Raw genomic sequence first — 20,293 nt, 5'->3', positions numbered from 1 at the left:
ATTATGTGCCTAATGACAGGCCAGGTGGGTGTGACTGGGTGGGCATGGCCAACTTGATGTCATGTCGAGGGGGAGCCTCTCCTCTCCTTGCCCTTCCCCCCTCCCTGTCAATCCTCACCTGCCTGCCTGGGTTCCTTAGGGCCCCAACAGGAAGCAGTTGTTGGAACTAAGCAACCACCACAAGAAACAATTGGCAAAACAGTTGGCTCAGTTCAAATTGATCTGACTGAGAAGGAGGCTCAGCAGGAGCACCTCACTGAGGACTACAAGCATAGGCTTTCAAAGGATAAGGAAGACCTGCGGGAGTGCCAAGCCAGGTACTGGAGCCTGGAGGCTCAGCGGGCTGAGATGGTCAGCCAGTTCCAGGCCATGATACAGTCCCACCGGAACGAGGCCCTCCAGCTCTTCACCACCAGTGGTACTTCCCTCCAGCCTTCGCCCAAAGCCCCGCACCAGGAGGCTGAAGCAGACCCCAAGTCGGAATTTCTGCCCCCCTCCAACTCACACAAAAAAGACCCCGAAACGGGAGACTCTCTGCAGCAGCACAAGCATTCATTGCAAAGTATCTGGCCCAGGGGCCATAGTTTGAGGACCCCTCCTTTAGTGCAATATACAAAATGCAAATAATTTTTCTGCGGACCACCAAAATTTTCTCACAAACCACCAGTGGCCAACGGACCACCAAGTGGTGATCACTGATCTATATACAGTGGTACCTCTAGATACGAGCTGCTCCACATGCGAGTATTCCAAGTTACGAGCCGCGACGAGAGCGAAATTTCTGTTCGACACCCGAGCTCAAATTCGGGATACGAGCCGAGCTTCCGCTAGGTGGCGCAAGAATCTCCTTGCTTCCGGTTATCTTGGCGCGAAAAACAAAGTCTAAAGGCATTCATTCGAGGTGTGAGTTGATCCACTTATGAGCTCGGGTCTGGAATGAATTAAACTCATATGTCGAGGTACCACTGTACCAAGCTTTCTGCAACAACAGCATTGGTTTTGACCTACTTGATGGAGATGCTCAAGTGATGGAATTAAATCAAGTATTCAGGAGACTGAACTGACCATCCAGTAAGATTAATGGACACATCAACAGGGCCAGATCAGTTCCCAGACTAGAACATCAGTGTTTATTTTAAGTATCCCTTATTTATACCGCACCTTCTATATAGAAGATCAAGGCACCATATTCCTTGCATTGCATATTTCTTCTTAAACTACATCATTGGTTCCTTTGTTCATTGTACTTAACTAAAGTGCATCATAAACTTGCGAATTTCAAATTTTATAACCACCATAACAAATAACAGCAATATTTACTGACCTTCAGTACTTTTATCCATAAATTTATACCTTCAGTTCTCTGCATGTATTTATCAACTCCACTCCACAAGATCAATCTTATCTTCATTCACACCTATTCATCTTTCTTCTTTATCTTGCTTTCATACATACAGTACATAACTCATCTATATTTATTTTATTTCATTTCTTAATTCATGTTCTTTATCATTGATCTTTTATAAATTACAAATCACAATATTTTGCATCTTCAATTAGCTCCCAGATTATCTCCATAACCATCATGCCTTTGCTCTAACATTATTTCAGCCAGTGTCTAAATTCATACACAATGTAGGGTTTGCTGATCAATAAATCAATTTGCACCAAACTGTATTTGATTGGCATGCTGAGTCAAACCCAACAAAATAAAAAAAAAATGTCATGGCAATGGGTGAACCATATTTCTGTGGATAATGCTAAACTAAATACAGTAATACCTCGTCTTACGAACTTAATTGGTTCCGGGACGAGGTTCGTAAGGTGAAAAGTTCGTAAGATGAAACAATGTTTCCAATAGGAATCAATGGAAAAGCCAATAATGAGTGCAAGCCCATTAGGAGAATCCAAAATATTAAGGCTTAAAAAAAAAAAGTGGCGGCCAGATAAAGCTGAGGCGAACTCCTTTCTTCTCCCGTGAGCTCCATGAGCCTTTCCCTCCCGTTTTTGCCCACCTCTCTCCCCTCATCTCCCCCACACCTTTCTTCTCCCTTGAGCTCCATGAGTCTTCCCGCTTTTGCCCACCTCACTCTCCTCATCTCCCCCACACCTTTCTCCTCCCTTGAGCTCCATGAGTCTTTTCTTCCCGTTTTTGTCCCCCCCACTCTACCCAGCAGAGCGCCCGTTTTTGCGATCCTGGGATTCCCCTCCTGGGATTTCCCTACAGCATTGCAAAAACGCGTAAGTCAGGAGGTGGGGTTTCCCATGGAGGGGATCCTCAGGGGATCCCAGGATCGCAAAAACCTGCACATGGCTTGCAACGAAAGTCCGGAGGCGGGGAATCTCAGTGGCGGCTTGGCAGGTTCGTAAGGTGAAAAAAGTTTGTAAGAAGCAAAAAAAAATCCAAACCCTGGGTTCGTATCTCAAAAAGTTCGTATGATGAGGGGTTCGTATCATGAGGTACCACTGTACATATCTAATCAGACATTATCCTGATTGGTTTTATATAAAGCAACAACTGGCCAAGAAACAGAATTCTAAATACATTTAGGCAATGACTTCCGTCTTATAGACTTTTCCACCAAACATAGAAGGCTGCACAAAGGAACATGAAAGCAAGAATATCAGTATCTTCATCAGAAAACAAGGTTGGAAATCTATATTGATATTGACATAAACATCACCATGACGACCTCTAGGAAGGCAGCCTCGATAAATTTTCATCATGCTTTAAAATTCTGACATGAAGATAGTTCAGGTCCAAAGGTATACAGGGCATCCGAGAAACTGTCCCTCTTCTGAGTAAAGGATTACTAGAAGTAGATTTTGTTCATGAAGAGAGATTCCATCTATAATTGGAAATTGTCTAACAGCCCACAGCTGGTACCTGGATATGTTTCCAGGGTTTGGTTTAATGAGCCTTCAGTTTCTGGCAGCCAATGTTGGAGCAATGTTTGTCTATTGGTCTACATTTTGGCTTTTGATCGTGGATTAAAGCTGGATATCTGTCTTTGGACACTGTAGAATTACCAAATCTGGGCTGCAAATATTCACAAGACCACTGAATAGCAGCAAAGGGATTTGGAAAACCAATGCAGTGGTACCTCTACTCACAAACTTAATTCGTTCCGTGACCAGGTTCTTAAGTAGAAAAATTTGTAAGAAGAAGCAATTTTTCCCATAGGAATCAATGCAAAAGCAAATAATGTGTGCGATTGGGGAAACCACAGGAAGGGTGGAGGCCCTGTTTCCTCCCAGGAGATTCCTAGAGAGGCCCCATGGAGGCTTCTCCCCGCCTTTTCTGGCCCTGTTTCCTCCCAGGAGATTCCTAGAGAGGCCCCATGGAGGCTTCTCCCCACCTTTTCCAGCCCTGTTTCCTCCCAGGAGATTTCTAGAGAGGCCCCATGGAAGCTTCTCCCTGCCTTTTCCGGCTCTGTTTCCTCCCAGGAGATTTCTAGAAAGGCCCCATGGAGGCTTCTCTCTGCCTTTTCCGGCCCTGTTTCCTCCCAGGAGATTCCTAGAGAGGCCCCATGGAGGCTTCTCTCTGCCTTTTCCGGCCCTGTTTCCTCCCAGGAGATTCCTAGAGAGGCCCCATGGAGGCTTCTCCCTGCCTTTTCCGTCCGTTTCCTCCCAGGAGATTCCTAGAGAGGCCCCACAGAGGCTTCTCCTTGCCTTTTCCGGTTACACTTTCAGAGGCTCGGGTCTGTAAGTGGAAAATGGTTCTTGAGAAGAGGCAAAAAATCTATAAAAGTTCGTAAGTACAGTGATCCCCCGTTTATTGCGTCCCCAACCATTGCGAACAGGGTACTTCGCGATTTTTCAACCCGGAAGTCAAAATACCATCTACGCATGCGTGCGTTTTTTCTATGGGCACGCATGCGTAGATGGCAACCGGGAGATCAGCTGCTGGGTGGCTTTCCTGGGTCTTCCCCCTCTTGCTGGCGTCAGCGAGGAGTTTCCCCACCGCCCACGCAAACTCCTCGCTGCCGCCCGCCCTTCGCCCGCCCACGCCGTTCATTCTCGCCGCTTTCGAGCTGAGTCCTGAAGCGAATTCGCTCCCGGACTCAGCTCGAAAGCGCCGAGAGACAGCGCCAAGGAACGGGCCTGTCCACGCTGTCTCTCGGCGCTTTCGAGCCGAGTCCGGGAGCGAGTTCGCTCCCGGACTCGGCTCGAAAGCGCCGAGAGACAGCCCCAAGGAACGGGCCTGTCCACGCTGTCTCTCGGCTCGAAAGCGCCGAGAGACAGCACCAAGGAACGGGCCTGTCCACGCTGTCTCTCGGCGCTTTCGAGCCGAGTCCGGGAGCGAGTTCGCTCCCGGACTCGGCTCGAAAGCGCCGAGAGACAGCGCCAAGGAACGGGCCTGTCCACGCTGTCTCTCGGCGCTTTCGAGCCGAGTCCGGGAGCGAGTTCGCTCCCGGACTCGGCTCGAAAGCGCCGAGAGACAGCGCCAAGGAACGGGCCTGTCCACGCTGTCTCTCGGCTCGAAAGCGCCGAGAGACAGCGCCAAGGAACGGGCCTGTCCACGCTGTCTCTCGGCGCTTTCGAGCCGAGTCCGGGAGCGAGTTCGCTCCCGGACTCGGCTCGAAAGCGCCGAGAGACAGCGCCAAGGAACGGGCCTGTCCACGCTGTCTCTCGGCGCTTTCGAGCCGAGTCCGGGAGCGAGTTCGCTCCCGGACTCGGCTCGAAAGCGCCGAGAGACAGCGCCCCCCGGACCACCGCCTGTCTCCTGCTGCCCGGTTTAGCCAGGACACGAGCGGCGAAATGACTTGGAGGAATGTGAAGCTGAAACCGGCCGGTTTCAGCTTCACATTCCTCCAAGTCATTTCGCCGCTCGTGTCCTGGCTAAACCGGGCGATAGGCGGTGGGCTGGGAGCCGCAGGCGAAAGGAGCTCGGGCATTGTTCTCCGGACCCCGCCCGCAGCCTGGAGAGGGAAAGGGCCGCCGCGGGGCTGAGCGGGCGGGGTCCAGAGAACAATGCCCGAGCTCCTTTCGCCTGCGGCTCCCAGCCCACCGCCTGTCGCCCTAAAGCGGGGTGCGAAATGACTTGGAGGAATGGGAAGCTGAAACCGGCCGGTTTCAGCTTCACATTCCTCCAAGTCATTTCGCCGCTCGTGTCCTGGCTAAACCGGGCAGCAGGAGACAGGCTTTGAGTTTTTGGCTGCGGGGGGAGAAGTAGGACTTTCCTAACTCCCTCGCCCTGCAGCCAAAACTCAAAGCCTGTCTCCTGCTGCCCGGTTTAGCCAGGACACGAGCGGCGAAGTGACTTGGAGGAATGGGAAGTCCAAATCGGCCGGTTTCAGCTTCCCATTCCTCCAAGTCATTTCGCACCCCGCTTTAGGAGTCAGCGGAGAACGGCGCAACTGTTTTAAAACGATCGGAGCTTTCCAATGAGTCCCGAAGACGTGTCTTCGGGACTCATTGGAAAGCCGCGCGGGTGTTTTAAAAGGTCCCCGCCGACATGGGGGGCTCGCTAGCACCCCCCCAAACCTGGGTTGGGGGTTCGGGGGGTGCTAGCGAGCCCCCCATGTCGGCGGCGACGTTTTAAAACAGCCCCGCCGCCCCCAATCTTCGGCTCCTCGCTAGCGCTGCGGAAGTTAAAAACATCATCTGCACATGCGCAGATGGTGTTTTTACTTCCGCAGCGCTACTTCGCGAAAACCCGCTCGTTGCGGGGGGTCCTGGAACGGAACCCTCGCAACGAGCGGGGGATCACTGTATAGTCATTCTTAGGTAGAGGTACCACTGTATCTGCCTTTGGACACTAGAATTACCAAATCTGGGCTGCAGAAATTCATAAGACCACTGAATAGCAGCAAAAGGATTTGGGAAACCAATATTTTCTTGTATCTAGCATCATACAGATTTCTACAGACAAGATCTAAGATTCCTACTGTAAATGCCTCGCTACTGGCTTGAACTCTGCAACGAACCACTGCTTTACCTTTGGGAATAGGTCTGACCCATTTAAAATTAATTGTCAGTGCTAGTTGCCCCACAAGAGCCTGCTCTTTCTAATGAACAGATTGCTTATCTGTCTTCCTTGCTTATAAAAAACAGCAGGTCTTCTTACCTCCTACCGGGGCACGTAAGTGAATACATGCACGGGACATTTTTATCTGGTTGTTTCTTATTGCTCAGGATGTGGGAAAGATTGGTTTCGGAGACCTGAGAGAGCTGCAGTCAATCAGGAATAGACTATATTAGCTAAGCTACGTAAATTAAGATTCTTACCTGGTAAAAGGCAGTTTCTTAGGGTCTGTCTATTCTCCAAGCCTGTCGAGATACAAAAGGCTTCTGAGCTTTCTTGCCTATGGGATCCCCAAATCGTAGGGATGCTTCTTAGATCACTGATCATGCCTTCAAGCACCGAGCTTCAGAAAGTCCCTGAACCATTTGCACTGCTCTCTATTTATTACAAGCGCATCGTACTGTTTATGATAAATGAAGCCATTCCTGGCACTTGAAGGCCTTTCTGCACAGTGAGATTGGTGGAAAGGGACCATTTAAAAAAAAAAAACCCAACAGTGACTCAAACCCTTTTTTTATACCTAAATGGAACACGGCAGAGAAAGACAGAGCGTTTGCCAGGAACCACCCACTTTTTATTAATCATGGCATTATTAAGATGTTCAATTATCAGAATCCGCATCCTGCAGCAGTCTTACTGGCTTTGCAGAAGTTCTGTTCCACAAGACTCAGGAGAATCATTATCGATTCAAGGCATCAGATGCCAAGCACTAGTTAATACTTGGGGAAGCTAGAACTGAAAGTGTGCATGGGGAAACACTCGGGACAGCAAAGCAAGAAGCAAGGCATTTGCTACAATCAGAGCATCATAATGTGGGAAACTCCACCTTCGCTTTTTCTACTCGGTTACTGAAAAATAGTTTGACAAAATACAGAAATGGAGAATGAAATGTATTTTCTTTTAGGTACAATAAAAGCCCATCCTACCAGCTTCTTTCAGTGTAAAATGAAAATCAAAATCTTATATACAGTGGTACCTCTACCTAAGAATGCTTCTACTTACAAACTTTTCTAGATAAGAATGAGGTGTTCAAGATTTTTTTGCCTCTTCTCGAGAACCATTTTCTACTTACAAACCTGAGCCTCCGAAACTGTAACCGGAAAAGTCAGGAAGAAGCCTCTGTGGGGCCTCTCTAGGAATCTCCTGAGAGGAAAGAGATCCAGAAAAGGTGGGGAGAAGCCTCCGTGGGGCCTCTCTAGGAATCCCCTGGGAGGAAAGGAAGGCCCCCACCCTCCCTGTGGTTTCCTCAATTGTACGCATTATTTGCTTTTACATTAATTCCTATGGGGAAAATTGCTTCTTCTTACAAACTTTTCTATTTAAGAACCTGGTCAGGGAACGAATTAAGTTTGTAAGTAGAGGTACCACTGTACTTCACATCAGTCTCAATAGTGATGAGAAAAGATGGTTCTTTAAAACAGGGCTCTCTAACCTTGGGAACTTTAAAACTTGTGGACTTCAACTCTTTAGAATTCCTCAACCAGCTTGCTGGATGTTGAATTCTGGGAGTTGGTCCACAAATTTTAAAATTGCCAAGGTTAGAGACCCCTGTTTTAAAATACCATTATTTTAATAATCTGGATCATTTTCAAATTGCTTTGTTTCTAGCTGAGCCAGAAATGTCAGTGGGTGATATTAAATTCTGGTCCTAATGTTACAGCTCCTGCACTATATTAAGAGAGCAATATTCAATTCAAATCAAATCAAATCAAATCAAATCAAATCAAATCAAATCAAAGCAAAGCAAAGCAAAGCAAAGCAAAGCAAAGCAAAGCAAAGCAAAGCAAATCGTAGAGTTGGTTCCGGGGGTTTTTTTTAGGGGGAGGGGGAACAAAAGTATAAGTTCCAGCGGGGGGAATTGGGATCTTCTCATTCATGTTACTAAATCTCTCCATTTTTAACCTCAAATCACGGACCCTCCTTTATGTTAAGATGGACTTTTGCCTACCGTGTTTCCCTGACATAAGACTCTGTCTTATATTTTTTTGAACCCTGAAATAAGCGCTTGGCCTTATTGCCATGCATTCAAAAGCCCCATTGGGCTTATTATCAGGGGATGTCTTATTTTGGGGGAAACGGAGTACATTCAAAGTAGGCCACATGTTCCCAGCAGTTGTTTTGGATCACAACTGTCATAGCTGCTTACCAGAAGAGTTGAAATCCAAAATAACTGGAGTACATCATTTTCACTCTACCTGGTTGACAAATAGCTCTCTATTCAGACCATAATCCTTGGCTCTGCCCATGTCTCCAGATCATTTCTACACTTCTTCAGTTCTTGGTGCAAGGAAAACTGAGGTATATTAACCAAAAGTGGTATGCAAATATGAAATTTAAAAACTCATGTGGGGAAGGTTAGTTTACACTATAGACCTATCTAGTGATTACATTTCCCTTTTGTCTCCTGTTCTACCACTCAGCACCATTCTATATTTCTAGTGTTCCTTCCCTATCAAACCACTCCAAAGAAAAAAAAAATTAACCAGTCAAATTCTTATCTAAATTCTTACTCTTGATCCATGTAATTTTCTCATCAGCTGAACAAATGATTCATTTGTTTCCCAGCAAACCGTAAGAATAGAATCAATCTGGTGTATATCCAATATTCAAGTCCACTCAAGAGCCAGGGAAACTAAGTGGGTGACTCTGGAACAACCATTATCTCCCAACTTAATCTACCCCTTGGGTCTTTTGTTGGGTGGGAGAGAAAAAACATTAAAGGAAGAATGCTGCTGGGAATTCTCTAACATGTCCTTAACTAGATTCCTCTATTGTTGTCTGGGGATATGTGTATACCTGAGGATACAAACTGGGTCATCAGATGAAGGGCATATCCTGCTGAAAGCTTCCAGACAGCATTATCTCCTATAAGGGGATTTTCATGTATTTCATTTGCTAGGGCTTTTTCTATAGACATTTTAAAATATTACACTGCAATGTGTGTGTTTTTCGAAGCAGATACATTACAAAAGGCAAGCAAGATTCACCATAGGTCCCTGAACAGTATGTGTTGGTTTTCCAGTTCCCCAGTTTTCCTTAAATCTAAGGAACAAACACAAACCTGCGAATTTGTCTCATTGAAAAGAGACGCATATTCCCAGAGGGGATACTTAAAAGAATCTGCTTCTTCACATTTGTCGATTTGTCAAATACATTCTGCATCTGCAAAGAAGCACTGATGGCCATCTTTTTAATAGAAGATTAGACAGATCTATAGAGATGACCCTAGCAATATCTATTCATTGTACTGGCTAGATATAACCAGTTTCGGATTTAAATGTTCTGAATTCCACTTGTAAAAAAATGGAAATTGGTGGTGCTAAGGCAGCCCTGTTCTGCTTGAGGACTTCCAACTGACATCTGCTGGTGACCAGATGGTGAATTAGATACACATTTAATTTGATCCACTACAGCTTTTTTTTTTACCTTCTTACCTCAACTTAATTTTTAGCAGCCAGATGCATTGCCTGCTCAAGGTTTTCAGGTCCTAACTTTTAAGTTTAAAATCCACACTTCCAGAGGAATGACAGACAATCCATTTTTTTCTGGATTGAGTATATAAAGAATGGTATCATTCAACACCGTTGGCAGACTCTTTTTCAAGATTGTAAACATTCGGGAAAAGAAAGCCATTGAGAAATAGAACAAGGATCGGATAGTTCCGGACTCAGACACATAGGCCCAAATCCAGTGATGGTTATGCAGAAGGATCAAAATTCAATGAAAAGAGACCCACTTTGAATGGAGATGTCCTCTTGATTCTTGATCGCTCTACTTAAAATGATCCACAGCCATGATGGAAAACCTGTGGCACATGTGGAAAACCTGTGGCACGAGAAACCATATCGGAGGACACATGAGGCATTGTCCTATGTCTGCTCCAGGGTGCATGCATGCGCTAACCAGCTGGTTTTTGGCCTTTGGGAAGGCCATTTCGCCCTCCGGAGGCTTCAAGGAAGCTTCCCTGAAGCCCAGAAGTTCAAAAAAAACACCCAATGGGCAAACCAGAAATTTGGAAAAATGGACTTCTGGTTTGCCCATTGTTCTTTGTACTCTGGAGCTTCGGGAAAGCTTCTGAATCTCCGGAGTGCGAAAAACTACACAACAGGCAAACCGGAAGTTTGGACAACAGATTTCCATTTTGCCTGTTGTGCTGTTTTTTGCACTCCATGGCTTCAGGGAAGCTTCCCAAAGCCCTGGAGTGTGAAAAAAACAGCCCAACAGGCAAACCAAAAATTTGGAAAACAGACTTCTGGTTTCCCCGTTGTGCTGTTTTTCGCACTCCGGGGATTCAGGAGGCTTCTCTGAAGGCTCCAGAGTGCGAAAAACAGCCCAACAGACAAACCGGAAGTCTGTTTTTCCAAACTTCTGGTTTGCCCATGTGGCTGCTTTTTCACCATCACAGGCTTCAGTGAGGTTTGTGCACATGTGCGGGGAAGGGGGAATATTGTGCACATGTGCAGGAGCAGCATAGGGTGTGTTTGCATGCATGAGGGAGGGAATGGTTGTGGGCACGTGTGCATTAGCTAGTGCATACACACACACCCTTTTGGCAAGCAAACTAAGAAAGGTTCACCATCACTGATCTAGAGAATCAATTATCTCCCCCTGCTGGTGATTCTGGAGCATCACCAGCTTAAAACCTCTGAAAACGGGGAAATAATCAACGCTGATTCACTCATGAACCGGGGTGGCACAGAAGGTAGAGTGCTGTACTGCAGGCCACTAAAGCTGACTGCTAGATCTGCAGGTCAGCAGTTAAAATCTCATCACGGGCTCAAGATTGACTCAGCCTTCCATCCTTCCAAGGTGGGTAAAATGAGGACCCGGATTGTGGGGGCAATAGGCTGGCTCTGTTCAAAAGTGCTATTGCTAACATGTTGCAAGTCAAGGAGAAGAGCGGCATAAAAATCGAATGAATGAATGAATGAATGAATGAATGAATGAATGAATGAATGAATGAATGAATGAATGAAACAAATAGTCCTTGACACAAGGCCACAATTGTGCCCAAAATTTGTTGTTAAGTGAGACATTTGTTAAGCGAGTCTTGACCCATATTATAACCTTTCTTGCCACATTTCTTAAGTGGATCACTGCAGTTTTTAAATTACTCACGCAATTGTTCAGGGAATCTGAACAATTTGCTTGGCAGAAGGTCACAATTGACTTTGCTTGGCAGACGGTCACTATAGTGGGGTCACACAGGACCTCCAGGACACTGAAATCATCATAAATATGAGTCAGTTGCCAAAATCCAAATTTTGATCACATGACCATGAGGATGCTACAATGGTTGTAAGTTTGAAAAATGGTCATAACAGCCACTTTTTTCCAATGCCACTGTAACTTTGTACAGTGACTGAACGAACTGTTGTGAATCGGAGATTACCTATATGGACTATTATCTTCCTCCTAAATCTGAGATCACAACAAAGTTGGGCTGGATTTTCTGTGTCTATTATTTGTTTGGTGCCTGCAAAAAAGTAGGATAAAAAATATCTAACAAAAATAATCAAATAATGTATACCAACCAGCTGCTGTGACCTAGAGGTGGAGCTCTTGCCTCACAACCAAGAGGTTGTGAGCTCGATCCTGCTTGGGCAGGGGGTTGGACTAGATGACCCACAGGGTCCCTTCCAACTCTGTTAATTTGATCTGATCTGCCTGTACGACTGGAGTGCCCTAGAGCAGGGGTCCCCAACCACCGGGCCGCGGACCAGTACCGGGCCGCGGGGCATGTTGCACCGGTCCGTGGAGTCAGCAGCTGCTGGCCCTCATGCCGCCACCCCCTCCCTCCAGCGCTTCGCCTCCCACCGGGCAAGAGGCCTCGGGAGGCAGGTTCTGCCGGCCACAGGACGAAGGACGGGACAGAGGGGCGGGAAGGACCAAGAGGCTCAAGCCTCTTTTGGCTTCTGCGGCGGGGCGCTTTTGCGTTTTTGGCTGGGGGGAGGCAGGAGGGCCAGCCTGACCCCCTCTCTCCAGCACTTAGCTCCCGCTGGGCAAGAGGGCTTGGGAGGCAGGTTCTGCCGGCCACAGGGCGATGGCGGGAAAGAGGGGCGGGGAGGACCAGCACCCCAATGCTTAATCCCGCCCCCAACCACACCCCTTTCCGCCCCCACCGGGCCATAGAAAAATTGTCTTGCTGAAACTGGTCCCTGGTGGAAAAAACGTTGGGGACCACTGCCCTAGAGAACCAAGTTTTCCAGTTCTTCCTATGACCTTAAACAGAGAGTTTTCAGCAGCACTGAATTACCTTTTCACAGGATGGAACTTATTTTCTGAGGGAAAGGAAATGAACGAAGTAATATACATATATAAGCATGTGAGATCCAACCCTGAATGAGGGCCAACAGTATAACTACTGGAAAAGTTACAAGGGAATATTCTTTCAGAGGTGTTATGTTTTTAATGCCCATATGAATTATCAATGCACCTTTTGTTCTGGGTATAAAATATATGAGGCTGAGGATACTAATCAAAGTCACCTTACAACATGCTTCCCACAAATTCTAAGAATACATACCCTGTTTCCCCCCAAAATTAGTCATCCCCTGTTAATAAGCCAAATCGGGCTTTTGAGTGCATGGCAATAAAGCCAAGCACTTGTTTCAGAATTTAAAAAAAATGTAAGACAGGGTCTTATTTTTAGGGAAATGCGGTATATATTAATATATTTATAATATAAGGAATTCTGTGCCACTCTTTGTGTTGCCTGGACCAGCTTATAAACCTTTTAAGTTCAAAAAATGTTTAAAAGGCAAAATGAAAAGATAAAGCCGCAGTGCTTAATAGCACTTTAAAAAGGGATTTCAAAAATGTCTCATTAAAATCCCACAGCAGGCAAAGGTGAGCCATAACATTTTCCAAAATGTACAGTGCTAGTGAAGCTAAAATAGTGCTAGGCTTCCTAAAATGCTAAAAGAGGATCTGTACCCTTTGGTAGAACAATCCAAGAGACACTACAAAAAACAGGGATAGGGGAATCCAATGAACCCAGCTGAACCTATTTTGGGTGCTCCACCACCTATCCCCAATCTGTAGATGAAGGTATGATGGTCCCTGTGAAGAATACAGAGGATGGAGAAAGAATGCAAAGTACAAACTCAAACAAGATTTTTCCTTAGAACAGCAATAGACTCTATGGGCACAAGGAATAAATACTGTCAGGTCTATCAGTCATTTTTACCAGAATTCAGATATTGGAAGCAGAGGATAGGAAAGCTTTCAGCTTCATCTTGACTCGCCACAATGTCAATCAAATGACAGCCTTCAGAGCCTTATAAAAAGTTTGGGAAAAGGATGCACACAAAACAACAACCAACTTCCTCCCTTTGGAAACCTTCAAGCCTGTGAGAGTCAGTTTTGTCCCTGGAGAATCACAGGAGTTGTATTCAGAGATATCCAGGGAAGATTATATAAGGGAAGGCCAAATGACAGCATCAGCATTAAAGGCAGGATGGAATGACAGGTTCAAATCCCATTCTGCCATCCATAAAGGTCACTATCAGCCATCAAACTCATTCTGCCTAAACCTAAGCCAGTGTTATATCAAATTTGGTAATCCATGTATGGACTTCAACTCCCAGAATTTCCCTGCATGGCTATGGAATTCTAGGAGTTAAAAGTCCACACATTTTAAAAGTTGCTAAGTTTGAAAAACACTTGTCTAATCCTTCATATCCGCCAAGGTTGTTTTGAGAAAGACCCATGTATATGAAAAGACCCTATGTTGTTGGATAGAGAGAAGGGGGAAAATGATTGGCAATATCCTTAATTACAAGAGAAAGAAAATACTAACTCCAGTATGGAAAAAAAGTCCATTTAAAGATCTACTGGTTCATTTGTAAATGACTTTTCAAGAATAGAAACCATACAATGTGTTCAGCAGAGGGCGCTTTAGGGAGTTATTTAAAGAGAAACCTTTTTCCCCCTTTTTAATTTTTTAAGCATGCCAGGCTGATCTAATCGCTGCAGATATGGTCTTTTTTTTTTCCTTCCTTCCTTCCTTCCTTCCTTCCTTCCCTCCCTCCTTCCTTCCTTCCTCTCTCCTCTTTCTTTCTTTCTTCCTTTCTTCTTCCATCCTTTTTCCTTCATTCCTTCTCTTTCTTTTTCTTTCTATCCTTCTTTCCTCCCTTTCTCTTCCTTTTTTTTCCTTTCATAATTTTAATAACAACATTAGCACACTTTGCTTATTGTCTCTTAAAGCAACAGAGGGTTTGTCCCTTATTTTTCTCTACCCCTAAACCCAACCTCAGTTGCCTTCATCTTTTGGGATGCTAAGTTTTATTACATATTTGCTCTTTCTTTCTTTCTTTCTTTCTTTCTTTCTTTCTTTCTTTCTTTCTCTCTCTACCTTTTGATCTGATCACCTCACCATCTGGCCTGAGAGAAATCATGCAGAAGTCCATACCTGAAGCCTTCTGTTATTCTTAGGTCTACAATTTCTGCCCAAGCAACAAAGGACTTAAAAGGAACCAGGGAAAGCGATTTACCAATCCGAGCATTGACTTCAGATCGTAACTTTTACAAGGCCCTGAGGAAACCAGTTCCTTTACGAAGCGAAGAAAGGATCGGCCCGTACCAAAACTAACGTCGGGTTTCTCTTTAAGTTTTATTGCACTCCTTCGTCTGGCAAAGAAAAAAAACCCCTCCTCTTCTCTTCCACACACGCTCTCAGACAGGCTCACCCGGGTTTCGCATTTTAACCTTTCTGGGGCTGCGAAAACCAGACGAGACGATTCTTGAAAACCGAAACACTAAATCAAAACGGGACGTTTCTCCCGCATTTTCGGCCAATCCAAAACCGAGACCGAACGAAAAAAAGGGGAACGCGGGTGGGTGAGGGGAGGGAAAGGCACGAAGACCGAAAAGCGCCAGGTGGATTTTATTTATTTTTTAAATAAAACGAAGCCGGCTTCAGGTATTGTTCTGTCTTACTGGTGGACGAAGAAAAAGGACCAGAAGCGGCAGCAAACAGAAGGGACGCGGGGGAGGGGAGGGGGGGCGAAAATCACCTCAGTTCCCTCAGTTTGGAGATTTCCAACCAAAAAGGCGGGGTAAAAAAATAAATAAACCCAACTTCGCGACCTTTTTTCCCTCAGAGCCGAGCCCTCCGCCGTTTATTTATTATTATTATTATTATTATTATTATTATTATTATTATTTATTTATTTATTTATTTATTCATTGGACTTTTATGCCATTGGCTTGGAGCTCTCGAAACTGAAAGAAAGAAAGAAGAAAAAAAGAACGGGAGGCGGACGAAGCTCCGAAGAAAATCCGCTTGTGGGCTCCCTTCTCCTTCCCTCTCACACAGACCCGCACCTCCAAATCGCTCCCGTGACATCTCGGGTGCCGGAAAGAAGCTCAAAATACCGGCGGGTGTTACCTGAGAGACATCTCTCCCCCCCCCCCCGCCACCCCCGCCAATGGCGACTACGGGACCTCGGGGCTTCGGCCGGCGCTTGGACCAAACGGGCCCCTTCACCCGGCTTCGGAAGAGGAAAGAAGAGGGGGCTTCCCCCATTATTGCCCTGCCAGAGCGACCCCCGCATTCGAGAGCGGCCGGCGGCGCAGCCTCTCCACCCCCCCCCCCTCAGTCCACAGCCGCCTTGTCAATTGCATTGTTTCCAAGCGCCGGCACCGGCTGAGGGGAGACTCCCGCAATCGGTCGCCGACTTGGGGGTGGGTGGGTGGGAGGGACGGTTGGGGAGCGACCCCGCACGGGCGATCGCGCTTCCCCACCCACGAGCCGCGGGAAAGGGAGAGGTGGGTGGGATGGGACTCGCCTTCTCCAGACCCCCTTAAGCGGGGTGGGGGGGCCATCGAGACGAACCCACGGGGGTGGAGGGGAGCCCACCCGCGCTCCCTCGGATCTGCATCGCACACCTACAAAATAAAATAAAAGAGGGATCGGCGGCGGCGGCGCCCCGCTTGGATCCCTCTGCACCGATCCTGGAGAAATCCCAAAGCGGCCAGCCGGTGGAGGGGTGTGAGTGCGTGTTTGTGGAAGGGTCTCCCCTTGTCTTTCCTCGCCTCCTTTCGCGGCTTTCCAACACACACACCTCTTTTTCTCCTCCGCCTCCCCCCCCCAAAAGGAAAGCCGGCTTGCCGAAGCCGCGAGAGAAGAAAGCCCGAAGGCTTTGCCGCTTACCTTCGTACATGGGCGCCATCGGTGCGAGAGATCCTGTTATTCATGGCCACGGAAGGGAAGGGGGGGTAAAAAAACGAAGCGGAGGACTCCGGCTTTCCCCACCGAAGCCCCCCCACCTCCGCCGCCACCGCCACCCCTTTAAAACTCAATAGAAATCTGCCATCTTGCGCCCGCGTCTCTCTCCGCACAGCCCGAGCGGCCACCGGCCTCCTCCTCCCGCATCTCGCCTTTTTTTTTTTTTTTCAGTTCGGCGGGCGAGGGGAAGCCGCGGAGGAGTCCATCCAGAAGCCGCCGCGCCGGCCGCCGAAGAAGAAGAAGGGGAAGAAGGAGGAGAAGCCGAAATAGAAGATGGGCTGGGAAGGGAGGGAAGGGGCGGGCGGGAGGGGAGGGGGTCGTCGCCCGGCGAACGGGTCAAGTGGGGAAGGGGAGGGGGCGGCCGGAGTTCCCCCCCAGATTTAGGGGATCGGGGGTGGGGGGAGGCAGGGAAGAAGGGGGGAATAGGAACGATCCCCCCGACCTTCTCAGCTCAACATGTCTGTGCGGGCGTTGGGGGGGAAGCAGGAGAGGGAGAGATTTCTGCAAAAGTTGCGTTGGGAAAGAAAAAGGGAGAAAAGGAGAGAGAGAAAGAGAGAGAGGGACGGGGGAGAACAAGCGAGCGAGCGGAGAGTAGACGAGCGAGCGAGGAGGGAAGGGGGGGAGGAAAGCCCAGGGACTTGGCACATAATCGACCGCCGATGGCACGGATCGACGCTTTCCCCGAAAGGAGCAAGGGGGGGCGCTAGAGAGAGGCCCGAACGCGCCGGCGAGCGAACCCCCGCGCCCCCCTCCCCCCGAGAAGAAGGGGGAAATCTGGTTGAACCGCACGTTTCAGTCAGGGGGGGGAAGCAGGAGGCGAGGCAAAGGAATGAGGGATTGGGGATCCCGGCGGCCGGCGAGATCGAGAGAGATCCGTTTTGGTTGGCAGCCAGCGGTCCCGACTGGATGCCCTCTTGGGGTGCAGAGTTGTCTTCGGTCTTCTTCTCCAGGTTCTTCCCGTTGCTTTTTCGTACAAGATCCCAGGCCGGGGAGACGGAAGGCTGTGTGGTTATTACTTCTTTTATTCGTTAAAGATGAAACTCAGTCAACTGGACATTTAAAAATGCACCACAAATATCACTGATTTGTTTAATAATAATAATAATAATAATAATAATAATAATAATAATAATAATAATAATAATAATAATAATAATAATTTATTAGATTTGTATGCCGCTCCTCTTCAAGGACTCGGGTGGCTTCTTCTTGTTGTTGTCTCTTATTCATTAAACATTAAACTCAGTCAACTGAACATTTAAAAATGCATCACAAATATCACATTATTATTATTATTATTATTATTATTATTATTATCTTATTTATTAAACATTAAACTCAGTCAACTGAACTGAATTTAAAAATGCATCACAAATATCACATTATTATTTTACTCACAAAAAAACTAATACACAACAAGGTTGATATGCTGGATATTTATCATCATCATCATCTCTTTTATTCATTAAACATTAAACTCAGTCAACAGAACATTTAAAAAGAGTCACAAATACCACTGACTGGTGCTAATGGTTGATAATGGGTTGCAGCCAACATCCTAGGTATCAACCAAGTATCTTCTTAAAATATATTATGTTCCAGGGTAGCACAGGTTTTTTTGCAGTTCCACTTGAATTATTGCAGGATGCTGCAATTTCTTCATGTGTCTTATTATTGTTGTTGTTAAACAATAAAGTGCTATTTTTCTATGGTGTGTAGAAATTATCTCATATTTTACTTATTTAAATTTTGGGCAATGAAAAGGTGGTGGAAGAGTCTTCATTTCAACAAGGGGATATAGCAGTTCAGGATTATTATTATTTTTATGTGGAGCAGAAAAATAAAATTATGCACAGGCTTATTATATTCATTCAAAGTTATCAAACTTCAGATTTTGTCCATCGGCCTGCACCTCAAAAAGCTAAATGTCTTTGGCTTTCCAAAGGTTGCATATCCCAAGAGTGTAAGATCTATTTTGCAATGCAATATGCATTTTGCAATAAAATTAAGTCTCTTTCAAAACAAATATTCTGTTTTCAATTTGCATTTTGCAATCTTCTTTGGCTGACAAAAGTTCTAAGATGTTGTCATTTTTATTTTTAAATGGCTTCCCCTGGTCTCATTTGCTATAAGCAGAGTGGATGTTTATGGGGTGCATTGTTTAGATCAGCATTCATTGTTGCTTTCAATATTTTTTGTTTCTCCTAGAAAATGCCACATCAAAACGGTGTTGATACATTGAGTGTGATGGATAAGCAGCCCCCACTTGTGTCCACTTCAACTGGTCCACCTCTTCTATTTCAGCTTTAAATGGAAATTAACTCTATATAGACAACTCTTAAGTATGGTGTTTTTCTCAATACACAAGTTGGCCCCAGGATCACCTACCAGTGTGTTCTTACTAACAAGCTCACTCAAATAAGTGAGCTCACTCACTTAAACATAAAACATATAAGGGAAGATTTCATGAACTCAATCTGTATAGTCTGGAGGACAGAAGGGGAAGGGGGGAACAGAAGGGGGGACATGATCAAAACATTTAAATATGTTAAAGGGCTAAGGAGTCTACGGAGAGGGGCGGCATACAAATCTAATAAATAATAATAATAAATAATAATAAATAAAGTTCAGGATGGAAGTGTTTTTAATAGGAAAGTGAACAGAAGAACAAGGGAGCATGATCTGAGGTTAGTTGGAAAGATCAGAAGCAATGTGAGAAAATATTTTACTGAAAGAGTAGTAGATGCTTGGTACAAACTTCTAGCAGATGTAAATCCACAGTAACTGATTTTTTTGATTTGATTTGATTTGATTTTTTAAGCTGCCCTTCTCCTTAGACTCAGAGCGGCTTACAACATGTTAACAATAGACTTCCAGAAAAAACTGTCTGGAAGAAACTGTAGCAATGTCATAATTGTTCTACAATAAGCGATTGTCCAGAGAAGTCCATTCAAGTTAGCACTAAAACATTTTGAAACTAGAATCTGAAGTGGTTCTCCACATCAAGCAAATATTCATGTGTAGATCAAGTTGACAGAAATGCATAACTTTGGTGCCATAAGAGAGCATCCTGAACTTTTGAAATGTGTTATGTATGTCCTATGTCTTCTGTTAAAAGGCAATATATTCCTTCCTCCTGTTCTGTCTGGGTCACTCTGGAAGCTATGACCAACCCAAAAAGATAAGCCAGACACACCGGTAGAATCCAAACACAGTTTTATAATGGTAAAGAGAAAAGAAGCCAACAGAAAATGTCCTTAGAAATCAGGAAAACACTGGAACTCCAAATGGACACATGAAGGCAATTGTTCGTACAGAAACACAGGATCCTTGATGCCACGACGAGGCTGTAGATAACAGACATACACCTCCCACGGGTCTTCAAGACTGCTGGGCCACGAGCCAGGAACAGAAACGCTGAGAGACAATGCAGATTACAGCAACTCCACTCTGGTAACACTCCACACTGCCGAAAGAGTTTGCCTGCCTTTTAAACCCTTCCCTGCTAATGAGGACCACACCCAACCCCCTGGTGTTCCTCATTCAATGCTGATAATATTTCTTCAATTGATTCCTCCTTTGATCTATGCGTCTCTGTCGCATACTAATGATAGCTTGTGCTTCGTCACCCAATGACTCCAGAGACTCCAAGCTACTGGCTTGAGAGAACCCCTCCCCAGGGCTCTTCCTCGTCACCTTCCTGACTGTAATCTCCCCTGTCCGACTGCCCAAAACTCTCCTCTTCACTCTCATCCTCCCCCGGGCATGGACCCAGCAGAGACGCAACTGGTCTTCCATCTGACTCAGGCTGAACCACAACACCTCCCAAAACAGAATAGGATGGGATGGAGTGGGATGGAATAGAACAGAATAGAATTTTATTGGCCAAGTGTGATTGGACACACAGGGAATTTGTCTTGATGCATATGCTCTCAATGTACATAAAAGATACATTTGTCAAGAATCACGAAGCACCAAAAGTGACATTCAACAAGATTAGAAAACTTCCTTCCCAAAGATGACAATCTCCAGAT

The 20,293-nt window shown here is 45.9% G+C and overlaps 1 protein-coding gene across 1 annotated transcript in view; it reads right to left on the bottom strand.

Moving 5' to 3' along the window:
* HIPK2 (homeodomain interacting protein kinase 2) overlaps window positions 1-16,846 on the bottom strand; it is a 240,934-nt gene extending 224,088 nt beyond the window's left edge. The window contains exon 1 of the mRNA XM_070756302.1: window positions 16,185-16,846. Coding sequence (XP_070612403.1) covers window positions 16,185-16,203 — 19 coding nt within the window. The 5' untranslated portion in view covers window positions 16,204-16,846. The remainder of the gene's footprint in view (window positions 1-16,184) is intronic.
* Between the last annotated feature and the right edge of the window lie 3,447 nt (window positions 16,847-20,293).

Source organism: Erythrolamprus reginae, chromosome 6 (genome assembly GCF_031021105.1).
Source record: "Erythrolamprus reginae isolate rEryReg1 chromosome 6, rEryReg1.hap1, whole genome shotgun sequence".
Classification (NCBI taxonomy): Eukaryota; Metazoa; Chordata; class Lepidosauria; order Squamata; family Dipsadidae; genus Erythrolamprus; species Erythrolamprus reginae.
The sequence above is the reverse complement of the archived record's forward strand: the minus strand, read 5'-3'. Positions and strand labels throughout refer to the sequence as shown.